This window comes from Siphateles boraxobius, unplaced genomic scaffold (genome assembly GCF_051911475.1).
Source record: "Siphateles boraxobius isolate OS27281-9 unplaced genomic scaffold, OSU_SipBor_1 77, whole genome shotgun sequence".
Lineage (NCBI taxonomy): Eukaryota > Metazoa > Chordata > Actinopteri > Cypriniformes > Leuciscidae > Siphateles > Siphateles boraxobius.
Genome location: NW_027509205.1, coordinates 13,250,188 through 13,267,819, shown reverse-complemented (window position 1 = coordinate 13,267,819; position 17,632 = coordinate 13,250,188). Strand labels below are relative to the sequence as shown.

Below are 17,632 nucleotides of genomic sequence, written 5' to 3'. Positions count from 1 at the left end.
TCTGCAACTACGGGCACTTTTAAGTCCCAGCAGTGAAATTTTAGATTTATGTTAAAATTTGTCATTTGATGTTTCATAAATATATTCAAAGTGCCATTACACACATTGACAAAAAATATAATTACTGATTAATGTGATTAAATATAATATTATGAAGCATTTATAGCTCAAAACACCATTTTTGTTAATGTCCCACACCTGTGGTCTCAATGTTGAGATACATAAAATAAGCTAATTTAATTACAATTTGACATTATTTCAAATTGAATTGTTTAATATACAGATTCATTTACAGTATCTTAAAATTCTTTGTATTATTAATTGATAATTTTTATGATTTTTTTAACTAAATGTGCCTGTCCCACACATTTGATTCCGTACCGCAACAATGAAAAAAGCTTTTGTTATGAAATTTTATCGAACACAAACAAGTCTAGTTTCTATTGAAACAGAAATTATCACTTGAGCACATTGCTGACAGACTGGGCCACCACACTACCTCACTCACAAGATACCAAAAAAAAATAAGGTAAACATCATCTTTTCTGCTCTAGTATTTATTGTGCGTCCTTACCATTCAGCTTAATAATTGTGTATTTTTAACTACATTTTAAAAATAAATGTATATTACTGTTAAATTCATGTATATTAAGATGCTAAGAGTCAAAACTAATGTGGTAGGCCTTGCTAGCTGCCAATTAGCTAAAATATTAGGAAAAATGTCATTTCCGCAACATGTCTTTACCGCAGCAAATGTAGGTGTTGCGGTAAAGACCTTGTGTTGCGGTAGAGACAAATTCAAGGTTTACTGTATATTAAATTACAAATATTCTGTATATTATTAGTACTGAAGTATATATTAGTATATATATTAGTATATATAAACATGCCATTTTTTAACCCTAGATTTTAACATCGTGTCCTTACCGACACAAGATGTCATTACCGCAGCACTGCTCTATTTTAATTTTTTTCACATTTTCATTTGCAAAAAAGTATTTTTACACTTAAGCTGAGATGATTAACACATTGAAATTGCAACATCTGTCATGAAAAGTTAAATATGTTATCTTTTGTGTGTATGGAAACAATTGACATCTAAGGTTACTGTACATTTTTTTACATGGCATAGAAAAAAACATGAAATTCCCTATTTTGTATATAATTTTTTTATATCAGTATTTACAAAATTGCATCAAATTTGAAAAAGCTATTTAAATATATAATTTTTTTTATAGAAATTACTAAAGAAAAATGTAAAAAATTAACGTTATTGTAACGTTGCGGTAAGGACACTTTTTAAGAAGATGACCCGAAAAACATAAAAAATAAACATGTTCCAGATTAAAATCTTAACGACTACTTTCTATTTTGTGTAAATTTTTATATGTATTACAGACTGTGATGGTTAAAATTTAAATTCATGGAGGTTGATTTTTTTAAAATTGGGATAGTCAAAAGTGCCCGTAGTTGCAGAATCACCCATATATATATATATTGGTTTCAAAAGAAAGAAAATTTATCACAGCTTACTTCTCAAAGGCACGGAACTTAAAAGTTTAAAAAGAATCGCTTGGCTGACATCTAGTGGCTTCAAATGAAACGGAAGATCCAGCCATAGAAACACACGTCACAGCAGTCTGAGAGTGGAGCCGGCTAGATACTAATTTAGGTGGGACAAAGACTTGCATTCATTCTGCACATTTGGCAATCAAAACACACCTGGCAGACCGACAATCTCGCTACCAAGCTTAATTTTCCTGCTGACGTCTCTGTTTGATTCAAGAGTTATACCATACAGAAAGAATGGTGTATTCGGAGACTGAGAGAATCAACTTCTCTCCCATGTTGCCGTGTACGATCGTATTGAAAGTTTCGTGCGACTGCCACTAGGGGGCGAATTCCTACAGTCGTGTCCTAATCTCTATGGTCCTAATGTCGTGTAAAGTGGAAACTTTCAGACCCGATTCTCCGATTCAGCAACCGCACATACCCGATGTTAGGATGGCGCTGACGATCGCGTATATCCCGCTACAACCACACTAACCCCCTACCCTTCAGCTACCCTTCAGACCATCCCCACCCCAACACTAAAATCCCCATTAATCATCAAGTTGTTGGGGTTTTATATGTTAGCCTTTGCCTTCTTATATCTATAAACTAGTGTGCTCCAAAACAACGACAAAATTCACATTTAGAAGATATAAGCAATATGTATCAATGATTTTGATAACATCAATCTGCACTATAGGCTACGTCATCTTTTCACAGCTTCTCATTAGATTTTCTTTCCAATCAAATTAATCTAAGAATGATTTAGTTTTATAGACATAGCTTTGATGTTAGGGCGTCAATAAGAAAAAGCAGTAAGAATAGAAAATATTCTATGAATTAATCCATAGATTGCAGATCACAGTAATATTTTAACACAAACAGGTAGGCTAGGCTACATTTCATATTTTGAATTTTCCCTAGACAGCAGTCATATTCATTCAAGGAGCGCCGCTGCCAGGCTATATTTATTGTTACCGTTATTAAGATTATAAATAACCCACATCCCTGCCTTTTTAGTACTGACCCCTTTATGTAACATCATATAGCCCCGCCTCTTCAAATAGGTTGTTATTATCGAGCGTTCGTAAAGGGGTCTTCTTTCACAATAGGCTACTTCTTCTGTCAATCAACCATTTCCCCGCCCCTTTGCGTTTGGACCCGTTACTCAACCCTCCAATCCAGACTGATCTCCTGTCCTGGCGAAATGTATCCGCCCCACTGTCAGTCTCTTCCCAAACTGGGCGCTTGTTTTCTGTCCCACCGGAGAAAGGAGCTATCCAGCTTTACGCTATTGAAAGGTAACGCGACACACGCACAGTAACCAGCTTGCTGAGCAAGATCGACGCTACACGTCGTGCTATCTTGTGCTTTGTTTGAGGGTTTCACTAAATCAAATGGGTTGTTGAGTAATATGCGGGTTTGTTATTGGTCAAGGCGCATTGCTAGCGGCTAATGCGGGTCAAAACAGCTCAAGCCAAACACCCCGTGCCTTCTGCCCCCGGTAGATCTAGTTTGGAGATGCCGAGCGAGGCAGGTTATTTATAGGATCAGATATGTTTGTATATCTAACAGTGCATAACCTGAATGTCAGCCTGCCCTCATGCACGGATGGCTGGACGTTAGCTAGACTATGATTTGTGTGTAATGCTCACAATCACATGGTGCTTAGTTACCATGTTCATGTGATCATGTAGAAAGCAGTGCATTCTAAATGTCTTTTAAGTAATACCTGGATAAGCTGTTTGCCCGGTAGTTTTGATGGGTTAAATGTGCTCCACTGCATTCAGTGACACTCACTCACTGTGAGAGATAATGAGACACACACATCCATTTGTTAGTTGACAGCAGCACAAATTTGGGGAAGTATTTTGACTCCAATATGAAGAGCTGAAAAAAAAGTATCAAGGTTTCCTCAAAAATATGAAGCAGCACAGCATTGATGAGAAGGAATGTTGCTTGAGGGTGACCACCAAAATGATTTCTGAAAGATCATATGACACTTAAAATTGTAATGATGCCTGCTGAATAAGTTACAGTTAAATAGAAATATAGTATTTTTAATTGTCATAAATAATGTTTCACACTATTACTTACTGTAGTATATCAAATAAATAAAGCCTTAGTGAGCATAAGAGACTTCTTTTTTTAAAAACATAAAAAATCTCCCTGACTTTAATCTACTGTATACACACGTGACTCTAGTCTTCTAGGCAAAGCTGTTTTATTTTACTACTGCTTCTAATAATATGATTATTTCATATAGTGCTTTCCGTCAGTTAAGACTGAAGCAGCAACAGTAAGCTAACTTTATGCGTCAAATGTCAATATAAAGTCCAAAACTATTGGTAATAGTGTTAGAGAGTCAGCTGAACAAACAATAACTTACAAAGTATACCGGTTGCAAGTTATAGACCATTGTATAGGTATTTTTGCACAGCAAATTTTACAACTTAAAAATGTTTTTCACAGTTTTTTCTGAGAACCAACTACTTATGCGGTTGTCTTAAGTCATCATTTATCTGTAACACTCTCATTTTCCAGTCAGTTGTATGACTAGATTTCTCTGTTCACTCTTAGTAGCCCATTATAGCCAAAGGACATGCATCCAAATTTCACTTCAGCTAAACGATTCTGAGGTATTTTATTTACTTAATTATTTTGAAATGTTTAAAATGAACTATAAAAAGGTTGTGATCTATCAATATGTTATCTAGGGAGTTTTCTTGCAGATATGTGATGATTCAATAATACTGTTAATGTCTTTTTGGGTAAGGTATGCAGTGATGAAGGCTGTATATTGTGTAATGTATTTATGTAAATAGAATTAGATGGTATTTCTGTTGATATTTTAAACAATATTGAAATATTGTAGTATTCACAGATTCTTCATTTTGAAAGCTATCTTCAACGTTTTTTCGTGGTTTCTACAAATGGTCTGTTTTATGTACTGTAGCGTCCTACAGTTTGGCTGCCTTGCACCTTCACATTAAGAGTCCAAGGTTTTTCTTTGTCCTGATCCAAAGCGTGTGATCCGTCAACGCCATCTCCAGTCTGCATTCATTTCCGTTGATCTACTTTGAATTTGTGTGGTTGCAAAACGACCAGGGCTTCATGCTGCTCATCCAGCCAAGACTTCCTCTATTGGCAGTTTACCACATGGGTGTTTGAATATGTGATCTCTGTCAACTTGATAAGTGTCTGCTTTGCCTGTCCATGTTCAAAATAATTTGCGTGGTGCCCGCCTCCGTTATATGGCTAATAGTTGTTTTACTGCTTTGCATTTTGGTGGTCATCAGCTGTATAAGGGCTGTTGAAGAGTAGCTTGAATCCTTTGTTTTATAGAGTTTTTGCCTTTTCGCTCTCTATTCCTGTTTCTGTTCGTGTGTGGGTCAATGGCGTGATGCACAATTTGTCCTTTCTTATTTATTCATAAATGTATTTCAAATCTAGTTCAGACAATTATTTGAATACACTTCCTTCACGATGAACCTTTTTTATTTATTTAAAAAATGTCAACTTTCCTGATATGATAATGAAGAAAAAAGCCTTGTTAAAGGAATGAAATTCTTGAAATAGGTCTGTGTTTCAGCATAATTCAAATTTCCCTTGCAAAATCAATGCTATATGTTGCGACCAAAATCATATGGTAAAACCAGCATGCCGGGAATAATAACACAAACTAGGGAATATTTTGTAAGGACTTTTACATCATCTCATTTTACATTGTTGCAAAAAATATAAATTAAAAATTAATGCTCTTTTGAAGTTTCTGTTCATCAAAGAGTCCTGAAAAAAAGTATAATGTTTTCTTTTTTTTTTTACTGTTTTCAATATTGATAATAAGAAATGTTTCTTGAGCACCAATTCAGAATATTGGTATGAGTTCTGAAGGATCATGTGACACAAAATCAGCTTTACCATCATATATTAAAATAAAAACTTTAGTTATTTTAAATGAATAATATTTCACAATATCGCTCTTTACTGCATTTTTATCAAATAAATGCAGCCTTGGAGACTTATTTCTAAACCCAATATTTTTCCTTTAAATATGTTTGATTTACTTTTACTGAAAATGGCATAAACGTTTTTCAAAACCATATGAAATCAACATTAATATGTGTTTTAATTAGATTGGACATGACATTTGTGCTACCAGGACATTAGCGTCATAAATTCTGAATGGGGTTTTTACATTAAATGGGCCATAAACTGCATTTTAAAAATCTGGAACTTCATTAAAAATAAAGCTCATCCACACTTTCTCTGGATCACAAGAAGCAGGCAATGCAAAGACTGCAAAAAGTCTTGTAGTCCTCAGAGGTATCTAATCACAGTAAGTACTTAAGTGTTTAGTGTTAAGTATTAAGTGTTTGCGTCTCTCTCTCAACTCCCACTACATGTGCAAATTGGTGGGCGGAGCTAAAGAGGCAATGTAGAAGTAGGCATTCATTGATCTTCTGCTGATGCAGTCTTTTGTCAGACTGTTAGCAGCTTGGTTTCAATAAAAGCTGTTTTTGGGCTGAGGAAGTTTTGAATTCTGAAACGTACAGGATATTTTTTAGTACATCATTGTACTCTCATGTCAAAAGATCAAGGAAATTTTGATTTATCAATTCATGACCCATATAATTAAGCCCACAGCGTGAAGAGGTAAAGTCAGTTGCAACAATGACTTTCTTTCTTTCTTTCTTTCTCTCTCTTTCTCTCTCTCTCTGCCATTGGCCATTAAAGGATTAGCTTGGTCAGACACTCATTAGATGGTTTTGCCAAGCACAGCTGTTTAAAGACTGCAGTGAGGTGATTGGATTTGTTCTGTGTGTTCAATAAGGGAATAGATGGAGAGTTGGCCCACATGAGTGACCAGTTTGTTCCAGGTTCACGGCATAGTTTACAGTACATCAATGATTCATTGTTATTAGTTGGACTGATGATGTCCAGCTGTAGGTATTTATATCAATTTAATATTTTTACCTACTGTTCTCTGGTTTGATCTACAGAACACATTCAAGCTGTGAAACAATGCCTTCTGATTGACATCAACAGCAACAACTGTCCACCATGAACAGCGAGGAAGAGTTCTATGATGCTGAGACAGGTATGGAATTAAGTTAAGTAAGGTACATCACATTTTCTCGTCACCTATGGCTAAATCTCTCCTTCCGTCTCAGGTTTGGAATCAGACGACTCGTGTGAAGTCAGCTTTAAAGATGCCTGCGTTTATGCGATCAAGCAGAGGGTGAATGGCAAAATGCCGTCTGATAATGGAGTGTTGGAGAGGCGGTAAGATGTCAGAATAATGTGAAATAATATCCAGCGGCAGGAAAACGAATGTGAAGATCTTTATCTGTTGGATTGAGTACTTTATTAATATGTGTGTCCGTGTGCTCAGAACTACTCTTCCAGCGCCCATGTTCTCCAGAAATGACTTCAGTGTATGGGGCTTCCTGAAGAAATGCATTGGAATGGTGAGCGTAAGCTACTTTAACCAAACAACAGCTTGGTCATAAGTGCTCAGTTTAAACAAAGCATGAAATATGAACTTGTGAAAGAAACATATTATTTAGATTGTATTGTCGTTGTCCAAGCCAGTTCTATCGGGGAATACTTTATCTTTGCAGGAGCTGTCCAAGATAACAATGCCTATTGTTTTCAACGAACCACTGAGCTTCTTGCAGAGGATTACAGAGTACATGGAACATACATACCTCATCCATAAAGCTTGTAAACATTCTGACTCTATTGAGCGTATGCAGGTTAGTACCTCCTCTATTATTTACTCTCACATGTGTGCTTGCATGGGAGACTCAAACAAACCCTTTGGCATCTCATTTGTCAGCTTGTTGCAGCGTTCGCCGTTTCTGCAGTTGCTTCACAATGGGACAGAACGGGAAAACCTTTTAATCCTTTATTAGGAGAGACTTTTGAGCTTACAAGGTAAATCTAGAGAGCAAACGCTATACTGCATCTTCTACAAAATTAGCTTGCACTAATGATTTGCATATCTGTGCTCAGGGAGGATGAGGGTTACCGAATGATCTCAGAACAGGTGAGCCACCATCCACCAATCAGCGCCTTCTACGCAGAGTCACTCAATCAGGACTTCTCGTTTCACGGCTCCATCTATCCTAAACTGAAATTCTGGGGGAAGAGTGTGGAGGCAGAGCCTAAAGGCACCATGACACTTGAGCTGTCCAAGTGAGTTTTATTCATGTGACATCACCTTGTCACACCCTTGTGTGTCACAGTCACACCCTTGAGCAAGGCGCGTAACTTTTCCCTGTCCTCAGTGAACCGTAAGTTGCTTTGGAAGTAGCTTTATTTGATAGATAATTAATATGCTGGAATGTCCATTTATTATTCAGCATGTTTTGTATGTGTATAAAAGTCAGAGATTTTGTGTCTAAGTTATGGCTGAGCTCTTTTGTAATTCTTCATTATTTAAGATGACCTAAAGGACAACACTTGATAGGGTGACCAGACGTCCCGTTTTTCCCGGGACAGCCCCGTATTTCCACTCTAATTTTAGTGTCCCGACTTATTCTGAAAAAATCATGTTTTGTCCCTTATTTCATCGTTAATATATATATTTTTTTTATATATATAATAGGTTTCGTTTCTGAAAGGCTAAGTTAATATATATGTTACGTTCAAACCGTGTAGCGCGCGCATGACAGAGAGGGAGAGACCTTGTGTGTGTGTGCTAGTGTGCCTAATGAAGCGCATGTAAGACGCATTAATAGAGGGAATGCATTAACGTCACTTTCCCGCCGGAACACGCCCCCTCAGCCGGACTGAGTGGCAGAAGAGCAGCTGCGTGACTGGATTTAATAGGGGAAACTGCGAAAACGCAAGTAAAACAAACGATTATCAGTTTAAACTAAAGATTGGACTCAATATAGTGTTCCTTACAACTTACTAAAGATCCAGTGATCCATGGATATTAACATGCAGCCAGGAATCGTGTTTCCTGACATTTATATGTGCCTGATTTCGACACCAGGGAAATACATACAGCAAATATGCCTGTGAATGCTTTATATAAATACAAAATAGGCAGGTCTAAATCCAGGTGATCACTTATCAATGTTATATATATCATCATATCGTCTAGAGACTTAAAACTTGTATAGTTTTTTGTCAGTGTTTATTTAAAAATGTCAAATTATACAGAATATACAGTGGTAAATATTTGATTGATGAGTTGTCACTGCAATATTTAACAATACAATATATAGAGAATGATTTTACCACTAAATTCAGCATATTGACACAAAAAGGATAACTGCAAATCCACCTTTCGCTGCCTGGAGTCCAGTTGTTTCTATGAATTATAGCGATCTATTTGCTTCTCTGTTCTGTAGCTTTAGGTAGTCTGTAAAAATATTCCTCATATTTCTTGTCAAAACTACTTGTACAGTCAGTCTCAAAGCTCTTTCCCGTTTTAGACGCGTTTTGTGTGTTTTTCCGCAGCATTCACACTGAAAACCAATGCTGCCACTCAGTCTTTTTGCCACTTGTGGGCGTAACTGCAGTCACTCCGGCCAACGGTGACGTCACGTGCATTCCCTCTATACGCATGCGTTCTGTATCTGTCCCGTATTCCACTCCGAGAAATCTGGTCACCCTAACACTTGAACAACATTTCTACAGCATCTGTTAATTTCTACATTTTAAAATCAAAAGTCATCTGTTAACATTAGTGAATGCATTGTGAGGTATTATGAACAAGAAAGAAACAATTGTATTTTTTACTAACTAACATTAACAAAGGTTGTAAATGCTGTAAAAGTAGGTTACACTTTATTTTAAGGTGAAGTAGTTACATTGTACTTACTCAAATAAGTATGTACTTACTATAGAGGTTAGAGTTTGGTTTAGGGTTAGTTACTTGTAATTATGCATAAATTACTGTTATTACTATAGTAAGTACATGTAGTAACATGTTACTATGTCACCTTAAAATAGACTATTATCTAAAAATATATTGCTCATAATTAGTTTAACTAATGCTATTCTTTTTTTCCTCAGGCACAGAGAAGCTTACACATGGACAAACCCTATGTGCTGTGTGCATAATGTTATCATAGGTCAACTGTGGATTGAGCAGTATGGGACAGTGGAGATTGTCAACCACAGGTATATCATCTCTTTCCTTTCTGACACTAAATATTCGGCCTGCATTTTCACTCTATACCATTTTCCAGCATTTATATAATGTTGTCGTATAGGCTACTGATCCACATGTATCATTGTGGATCAATGTTCACTCAGTGTGGTTGGTGCCTTATTCTTGACTGGGTAACCTCCTCTCTGTTCATTTTAGCACTGGGGACAAGTGTGTGCTGAATTTTAAGCCATGTGGCATGTTTGGCAAAGAGCTGCATAGGGTTGAGGGATATATCCAGGACAAGAGGTGAGCAGTCGTTCGTTTTAAATGTCAGTGGGTATATCTGACTCCTTGCCTGTAGTGTTCACACTCTGTGTCTGTTGCACTAAAGCAATGTCTTTTACAGCTGGATTGTAAATGTAGTTTTATTTTGAACTTTTTATGGATTTGATGCTTGCATATATGACTCATTGTGTTTGTGTGTATTTCAGTAAAAAGAAGCATCATGTTCTCTACGGGAAGTGGACAGAATGTGTATTTAGCATTGAGCCAAAAGTCTTCGAAGCCAACAGGAAAGCAGAAAAGAAAAGTGGAGGAGATTCCAAGAAACACAAGCAGGTAAAAGGCGTTAGTCATTTATCTCTTACTGCAGAGCCATACTTTTCGGATCTGTTTTCACATGGAAGTCCAAAAGGGCTCTGACGCATCCTCAATAGAGGTTGCAACACTATGCCAACCGGAAAAGTTTCAGGATCTTTGCTGAAGAGCGATCAGTCAGAGCGAGTTCTTTCCAGTGTGTAACTCTGTTGGAGTTTTGGTTTTTATGTCACTATTCAAACATTATGTCCGATTTTTTTCTGTGATATTTAATCAGTAATTGGATTTTATTTCAATACAATACATATTAAATATACACTTTTGTACATGATTTACATGTACATGGTCTGTATGATTTATTAATGTTTTTAATATTATTACAACTCAAAACATCTGTTTTCTATTTTAAAATGTGATTTATTCCTGTGATGGCAAGGCTGAATTTTCAGCCGTATTACTCCAGTCTTCATTCACATGATTCTTCAGAAATTATTTTAAAATGATTTGGTGCTCAAGAACCATTTCTTATTATTAATCTTAAAAACAGTTGTTCTTTTTTTTTTTTTTTTTTTTTTGTTAAAACGGTGATAATTTACGGTGTGTGTGATAGTTCGTATTCATGGCTGAATAAAACTATTGATTTCTTTGAATCTTACTGAGCCCAACATTTGAAAGGTAGTGTTAATTGAAAAATAGAATGTAATTAAATAAAAAAAATTAATTCTTATTTTATATAAGTAAACAATGATATATATATATATATATATATATATATATATATATATATATATATATATATATATATATATATATACATTTAACCTCTTTTCCTCCTTTGTATTAACATGCAATTTCAGTGAGAGGTGAAGGTAAAGACAGTGGGTTTCAGCAGTGATGCTACAGTAACTGAATCACCTTAGTGGAGTTTGTTGTTCAGTTAGTTATCCTAGTCCATGTGGTTTCCTGATCTTGCTCTATCTGTAGTTTTTAATGAACATGGTGCATTTGGGGGCATTAATGGTAGTACTCTATGCATGTGATTAGGAACAGGGTACAGGGGGTGATGATGCAGATGAAATGCCAGATGTCCAGGAGACAGTCACTATGATCCCAGGCAGTACTCTTCTGTGGAGAGTAGCCCCTCGACCGCCGCACTCGACACAGGTAACCACAACCTTGGAATTTCACATGATATTAAAGAGGCCTTATTATGCCCTTTTACAAAATCTTGATACAAAGGTCTATAAGAATAGGTTTTCATGATTGAAATGTTGAAAAACATTAATTTTTGCATATTTTATATTGTTGCAGCAGCTCTCTCCTAGTCTGTCAGTAACACTCTGTTTAGTTCCTGTCTCTATGAAGCCCCTTCTTTCGAAAAGCCCAGTATGCTCTGATGGAGGTGGAGGTGGAGGTGTTTCAAGGAGTTCAGTGCTTACTGATATAGAGAATAACTCTCTATGAAGTAGACTTTGTGCTTTGTAATTTTGCAGACCTTTTTCATGCTCAAACAGCAACATTACACACTAAAGAAATTTGAAATTGTAAAAAGCATAATTGGTTGATTGCATGTGACCACACTGCATCTGCAGTACAAATGCTAAAGCATGTCGCAGTAGCATAGTCAGTGTGGCCTGGGGGGGGCTAAGCCCCTTCATTTACTAGTCTGGGCCGCCCCACCCCCCAGATTCCTGATTGCTTAAAATAAAAAAATAAGTAATTGTTGATTTGTTACTCTAATTGATAGATTGACCAATGCTGCATAGTAAATTGCAACGGCTGTTTTCAAACTTTGATTAACGTGTTGTGCATAGCCTACGCTGTCATTTTCTTTGCGCGTGAGAGTTCATTAACATGCGGTGACGATGGCGGATGCACAGAGTTCAATATTACATTTTTTCAAGAAATCACGGAAAGATTAGCGAGAAGGAGAAAATGTGCAATCTACATCTGAGCTTACTCCACCTTTCCACGAGGAGACAGCGAATGAAGAGACACCTGCGGCTTCCCATTTCCAGGACACGCATATTTCTTCACTGGACTATAGTATGCTTCCACGACACAAATTGGCACAATGCCAAATGATTTTGTCTCATTATAACAGCGGAAACAACTTAAAATACTCCGTCATTTATGGTCATAAAGATAAGAGTAAGACATTATTTGAAACTGTATAGGGTATTTTTATTTGTGTACTCACAATAAAAACAAAACATTGTGCTTTTGTAAAATAAAGAAAACTAACAGGATGCAGCTTCCTGCCGTCTCGGTTTTCTTGCCGTTAAGTTGTGGAGCACGTCACAAAAATGTATCGAAACTCGCCTTACTTGTCGCACTGTTTTTTCTTTTGTTTGTTATTGTGTATTTAAAGTGAAATATATTTTGCGTATATTTATTCATTTATATATATTTATGTGGCTAATGGTTTTCCAAAGTTACTAGCCACGCATTTTCACTGCTGTCACTTTAAGACCTGACGCACTATACTTATACATTATACTGTTACATATGCGTTTTATTTCTCAGCTGTTTACATTCACTTTAAACATAACTGACTGTGTTTACGTTAATACTCGCCAAGACGTTATTTTATGTGTATTTTACTGTTTAAGCCCAAAAAGCAGCCAAGAAAGGCTTTATGTGTGCGTACTTTGTGTGTGAGCACAAAGTATGGGTTAATGAATAGAATAATGCGTAGTGTGTGTCATTCTGATGCCAAAATTCAAGCCCTGTAACAGCAACAATATTCATCGGGGCAAATTAAACGAGTGAGTGAGGAGAGACAGGTTTGTGTGTCATTTCGCTGTCGAAGAGATGAGAGAGTGAGAAAGCGCCGCGTGTACAGTGTATCTATTCTGCGGAAAAAGAGTATTAAGCTTTTCAGATATTTTAGTATTGATTTGTATCGAAAAAATATATATTTGTTTCGAAAAATTATATATTTTTGACAACATTACATTGCACAGTTTATTATTTCTGATGCCTTTTTTTAAAGACTTCAATTGAAAAAAAGTGTTGTATATCAAATTCAAGTGCTAGTAGGAGTGACTGCTTTACACACCACTGCACAATGTGGTACACAATGTCAAGCCCTATATATATATACATATATATATATTGTGGCCCCCTCATTTTAACATGGGACCTCCAAAAATCTAATTCTGGGTACGCCACTGGCATGTCAACCAAAATGAAATGACACTGGACACTTTCCTGAGACGGATGATAATACCAGTTGTAAATACTACTTGTTTTCGCTCTTACAAATTCAGACACTATATCTAGCTAGTTTTGCAATACAGAACTTATTCCCTCTTTGTTCTCTTTCTTGGATTCTATTCAGATGTATAATTTTACTAACTTTGCAATGACACTTAACGAGCTGGAGCCTGGCATGATTGGAGTCTTAGCACCAACAGACTGTCGCCTGCGGCCAGACATCAGAGCTATGGAGAATGGGGATATAGGTATGGGCAATCTCTCTTTTGGCTTGTTCTGTTACCATCTGTCCTGTAAGCTACCTCTTAGATGTTGCTCTACTTACTTTACCACTAAATTTAGAAGCTACTCTTAAATTTCAGATACTGCAAGTCAAGAGAAAGAGAGATTGGAAGAGAAACAGAGAGCTGCCAGAAGAGAGCGTGCTAAAGATGAGGAAGAATGGTCTACAAGGTGAGTATTTGGATTAAGAGCACAACAGTGACCGCCCACTATTTCAGCGGTTTGTTTTCTTGGATGGTTTTGCAAATTTACTTATTTTGTTCTGAGACTGCAACATTACAACTTTCAAAAACAAAATTCTAAATGAAATGTACAGTAAATTATTGCTAAATTTAAATGATAAACTGACTTGGTCTTGAAAGGATTAAATATTAGTGCGAAAAAAGTTTTATTTTCATAACCTTTTTGGCCTCCCATCTTTCAGATGGTTCCAGCAAGGCATTAATCCGTACACCGGGGCAGCAGACTGGATCTTCAAGGGTGGTTACTTTGACAGGAAGTACTCAGACCTTCCAAACATCTACTGATTCGGTTGGGAAAACTGAGAGATGCTTGAGATTAATCCTTTGCTCTCCTTCACTCAGTCCATATCATCTCCTCTCCTTGAGCTCTTTTCAATTTTCCCTTTTTCTTTCGTCAGAATGTGAGATTCAAGTGATCAGTTTTCGGACAAAGCTTCTTCTCTAGAATCTGGAAATTCAGCGTGAATTTATTTATTTATTTTGAGAGGTAGGGAATGCCTTAAATTATTCACTTTTTTGATGTATGTTAGATTTTAAGTGAAACATTCGGTGCAAAAAATTGCTAGTTTATGTATGTTAACCTACCTTTCCATGCGTCTCGCTAGTTACACTCAGGTATTCATTTTATGGGTACAAGCGGTTAGTGATGGCATCAATCCAGTGCCATCTGTGAAGAAAGCCAATGTTTTTGTGATTGTGAGGTTTCTCAGAACCTATTAGGAGAGCTTCATTTTGTGTTTTTGCTCAAACTAATGCTACTTTATCTCTAGTACATGCTTTTTTTCCTTATCTCAGAAACATGACCTCTGTTTTGGTATGCATGATGTGCAGGAACTTCATAGTTAAAGATTCTGCCTGATTTTGAGTACCTGAGAAGGAAAAGGACTTTATTTTTCAGAATCATCCCATCTATGTTTAGAAATCACGGTTGTATAAGGCACTCAGGCCGTTTTCTCACCGTCTCCGTGGTACAGGGGAGTTTACTAAAACTAATATTCTCATTCGTTTTTGTTCAACAGACAAAAATGAAAGCTGCTTATGAAAAATGTTTACTTGGTAAAAAAAAAAAATTTAATTGATAAAAAAGCTCTTATAAATAACAAAAAATCCTATTACATCCTTTCATTGATATTTTGAATATGTTTATGATTGCCAAAGCCACTTTTCTCTCGTAGAAACTAAAGCCATATAACCCATCAGGACTACAATGTTGAGTGATCCATCCTGGTGAATAAAATGGAGATGGGTGCTAAACTCAACTTTTTATTTTATTTGACTTCATGGCTCACGAATGTCAAGGTGCTTCACCTTAGCCCACATATATACTCACATGTACCAAAAATGAAAAGAATGTGCTTCACTGCTCACATGCTTTTTGCCATACAGCAAGTTTCATTCTGCAAGGACTCATTTTTTCCACACATACAAATCATAGATGACCTTAGAGATTGAGAAAGACACCACTGTCTTTTATTTCTAAACTTTAAACAATACTGTGATTTTAACTCGCTATGCAAACATTGATGGGAATGTCTGTCTGTCTGTCTATGAATTGTACAGTTTTATGTCAATAAGCTTCACTGTTTATGTAAAAATCTTCAGTTGGCCTAGTTCAAAAGTGTCAAGCATGCTAATACTTTTGCTGATGGTTTTACACACTCATGTTGGCTGTTTTGCACAGCCTAAAGTTGGGCTGATGTGTTGTTTGATAGAGACACAAGTGTATGTAACTGCAGTGATTAATAACACTCTTATCTAAATATTTGAAATGTTTAGCATCTACACTTAATGAGAGTTCATCATCTATTGTGTAGCACAAAAATATTTATCTTTAACATGTTCCATGTAGTGCGTACAATTCCAAAACCCAAGCTTTGGGCAATGGCCTACTTTAAAGGAAATTTAATTTGCTGTGTATTTTACACAATATATTGTGGCATGTCTAAACATAAATGATTTAATCTCACTATCGATGCTTACTAGCAGTTAGAAATATCAGTATTTTATCCCACCAGCTGCTAACTTAATGGCTTTAAATGTCCTTTGAATCTTGAGACATTAAAAACAACTCATCACTAATCGTCTCATAATTTTTTTCCCAACTTATCATTTATTCCTGTAGCAATCACATCAGGTTATCATACAAGTAAACCTTTTCACATTGAATGCAACTATGTAAAGCAAACATACACTGAAATTCTGTCTTTGTTCTTCTCAAGCTGTTTATATTGGTTGTGACACTAGGGAATGACTGTTTCTGTTGTGAAACTCTATTTCACAGATAGAAACCCAAATTATACCACTGTGGTGCTATGACGGCTTTACATAATTGTACATGATGTATTGTGACTTTTTACTACATTTGTATAGATCACGTGAAATGCACTTAAACGGTCTAATAATTCTGCTCACTTGTAAACTAGCAATATTAATGATATATGTGAGACCTCACTAATGCTAATGAAAAAAATTTCAGTTATTCTATTTTGTCTCTCAAGAGACAAGCATCAGTTTGGAATTTTTGACAAACAATTTGGAAAAAGCTTCAGCTTCCTTCATATGTAAGATGGTGAGAACGTTTGTGAACTATTATCTGTTGTTCTGCATTAACCTAAAATGTGAACTGATCTTTATCAAAGTCAATGTCATTGAAAAAGTGGATTTAATTAAACACATAACAGAAAAAGCATGCTTTCTGTCTTTATTGACTAAGTTGGTTCTGATTTAGGTTTATTTAGGTTCTGATTTAGGTCTGATTATTAGATGATTTAATAATTTATTTGAAAAGGATTGCAAATGCTAAAGAGACAGACCTTTTAAGGGTTACTGAATTGCTCCAAGGTGAGACAAACACTGTTTAAATGAAGGACATTCAATTAAACTGTTACTTGGACAAGCTGTCTAGCTTTATATACTCAATACAAAGGCATATAATAGTTCAGAAGATGACAATCAATCCCATAATATCTGATATGGATTTCTTCCCATGCAGTACACTAGTCATAAATACAATAAAAAGAACCAGACTTATTTGAAAGCTAAGAGGACAATGATCCTCAACACAAATTGTTCAAGACAGAACAAGCTAAAAATGCGTTGGACAGTGCTACAGGTAATGTAGCAAGTAATTTAATCTAAAAATGTTTTAACTGTGGCGCATGTTGAATCAATGCCCTCAATACAGACCTGAATTTAATCTCACACCTCTAAAAGGTTACATTTAACACTCCAGTCTGTCACTTACACACTCATAACTGCACAACTCAGTATTATTTGTGTGGGCACATATTAACGCGCAACTACCAATCAGAACAAAGGACAAAGAAACCTCCACCAATCAAAGACAAGCCTCTCCCCTCCTGCTAGAAGTGGTTGGTCGACACCAAAAAGTGGATGAGTAACTAATTATATTCGCGTTTCACTATAATGATAATACCTCAGTGTGATGGATGGGTTCATGTTCTCTTGCTAGTCTTATCCACTCCTTGCATCATACGCAACTCGCAAACCATCAAACATGATTTGAATGTGTATGTTTGCTTGATTTTAATGCAGACAATGTAACATTGTTTAGGGATTGGAATAATTAAAGACTGTTCATTTATCTTAAGAGGTTTAGTTTCAGAGG

At 36.0% G+C, this 17,632-nt stretch overlaps 1 protein-coding gene across 1 annotated transcript; it reads left to right on the top strand.

Moving 5' to 3' along the window:
• Positions 1–2,729: 2,729 nt before the first annotated feature.
• On the top strand, positions 2,730–16,690 carry osbpl2a (oxysterol binding protein-like 2a). Its single transcript, XM_077217930.1, has 14 exons — positions 2,730–2,852; positions 6,555–6,652; positions 6,726–6,837; positions 6,947–7,022; positions 7,176–7,310; positions 7,394–7,491; positions 7,570–7,752; positions 9,586–9,693; positions 9,881–9,970; positions 10,156–10,282; positions 11,306–11,425; positions 13,605–13,728; positions 13,843–13,933; positions 14,187–16,690. Exons 2-14 carry the CDS (start codon positions 6,616–6,618, stop codon positions 14,287–14,289), a joined length of 1,404 nt encoding a protein of 467 aa, XP_077074045.1. The 5' UTR covers positions 2,730–2,852; positions 6,555–6,615; the 3' UTR covers positions 14,290–16,690.
• Positions 16,691–17,632: the final 942 nt, after the last annotated feature.

What these genes read in the sequence shown, in the direction of transcription:
- osbpl2a (XM_077217930.1), top strand. Translation starts at nt 6,616, where the DNA reads ATGAACAGCGAGGAAGAGTTCTATGATGCTGAGACAG. An exon ending in GTGGAGATTGTCAACCACAG is followed by an intron (nt 9,694 to 9,880) that starts GTATATCATCTC and finishes TGTTCATTTTAG; the next exon opens with CACTGGGGACAAGTGTGTGC. An exon ending in TATGGAGAATGGGGATATAG is followed by an intron (nt 13,729 to 13,842) that starts GTATGGGCAATC and finishes CTTAAATTTCAG; the next exon opens with ATACTGCAAGTCAAGAGAAA.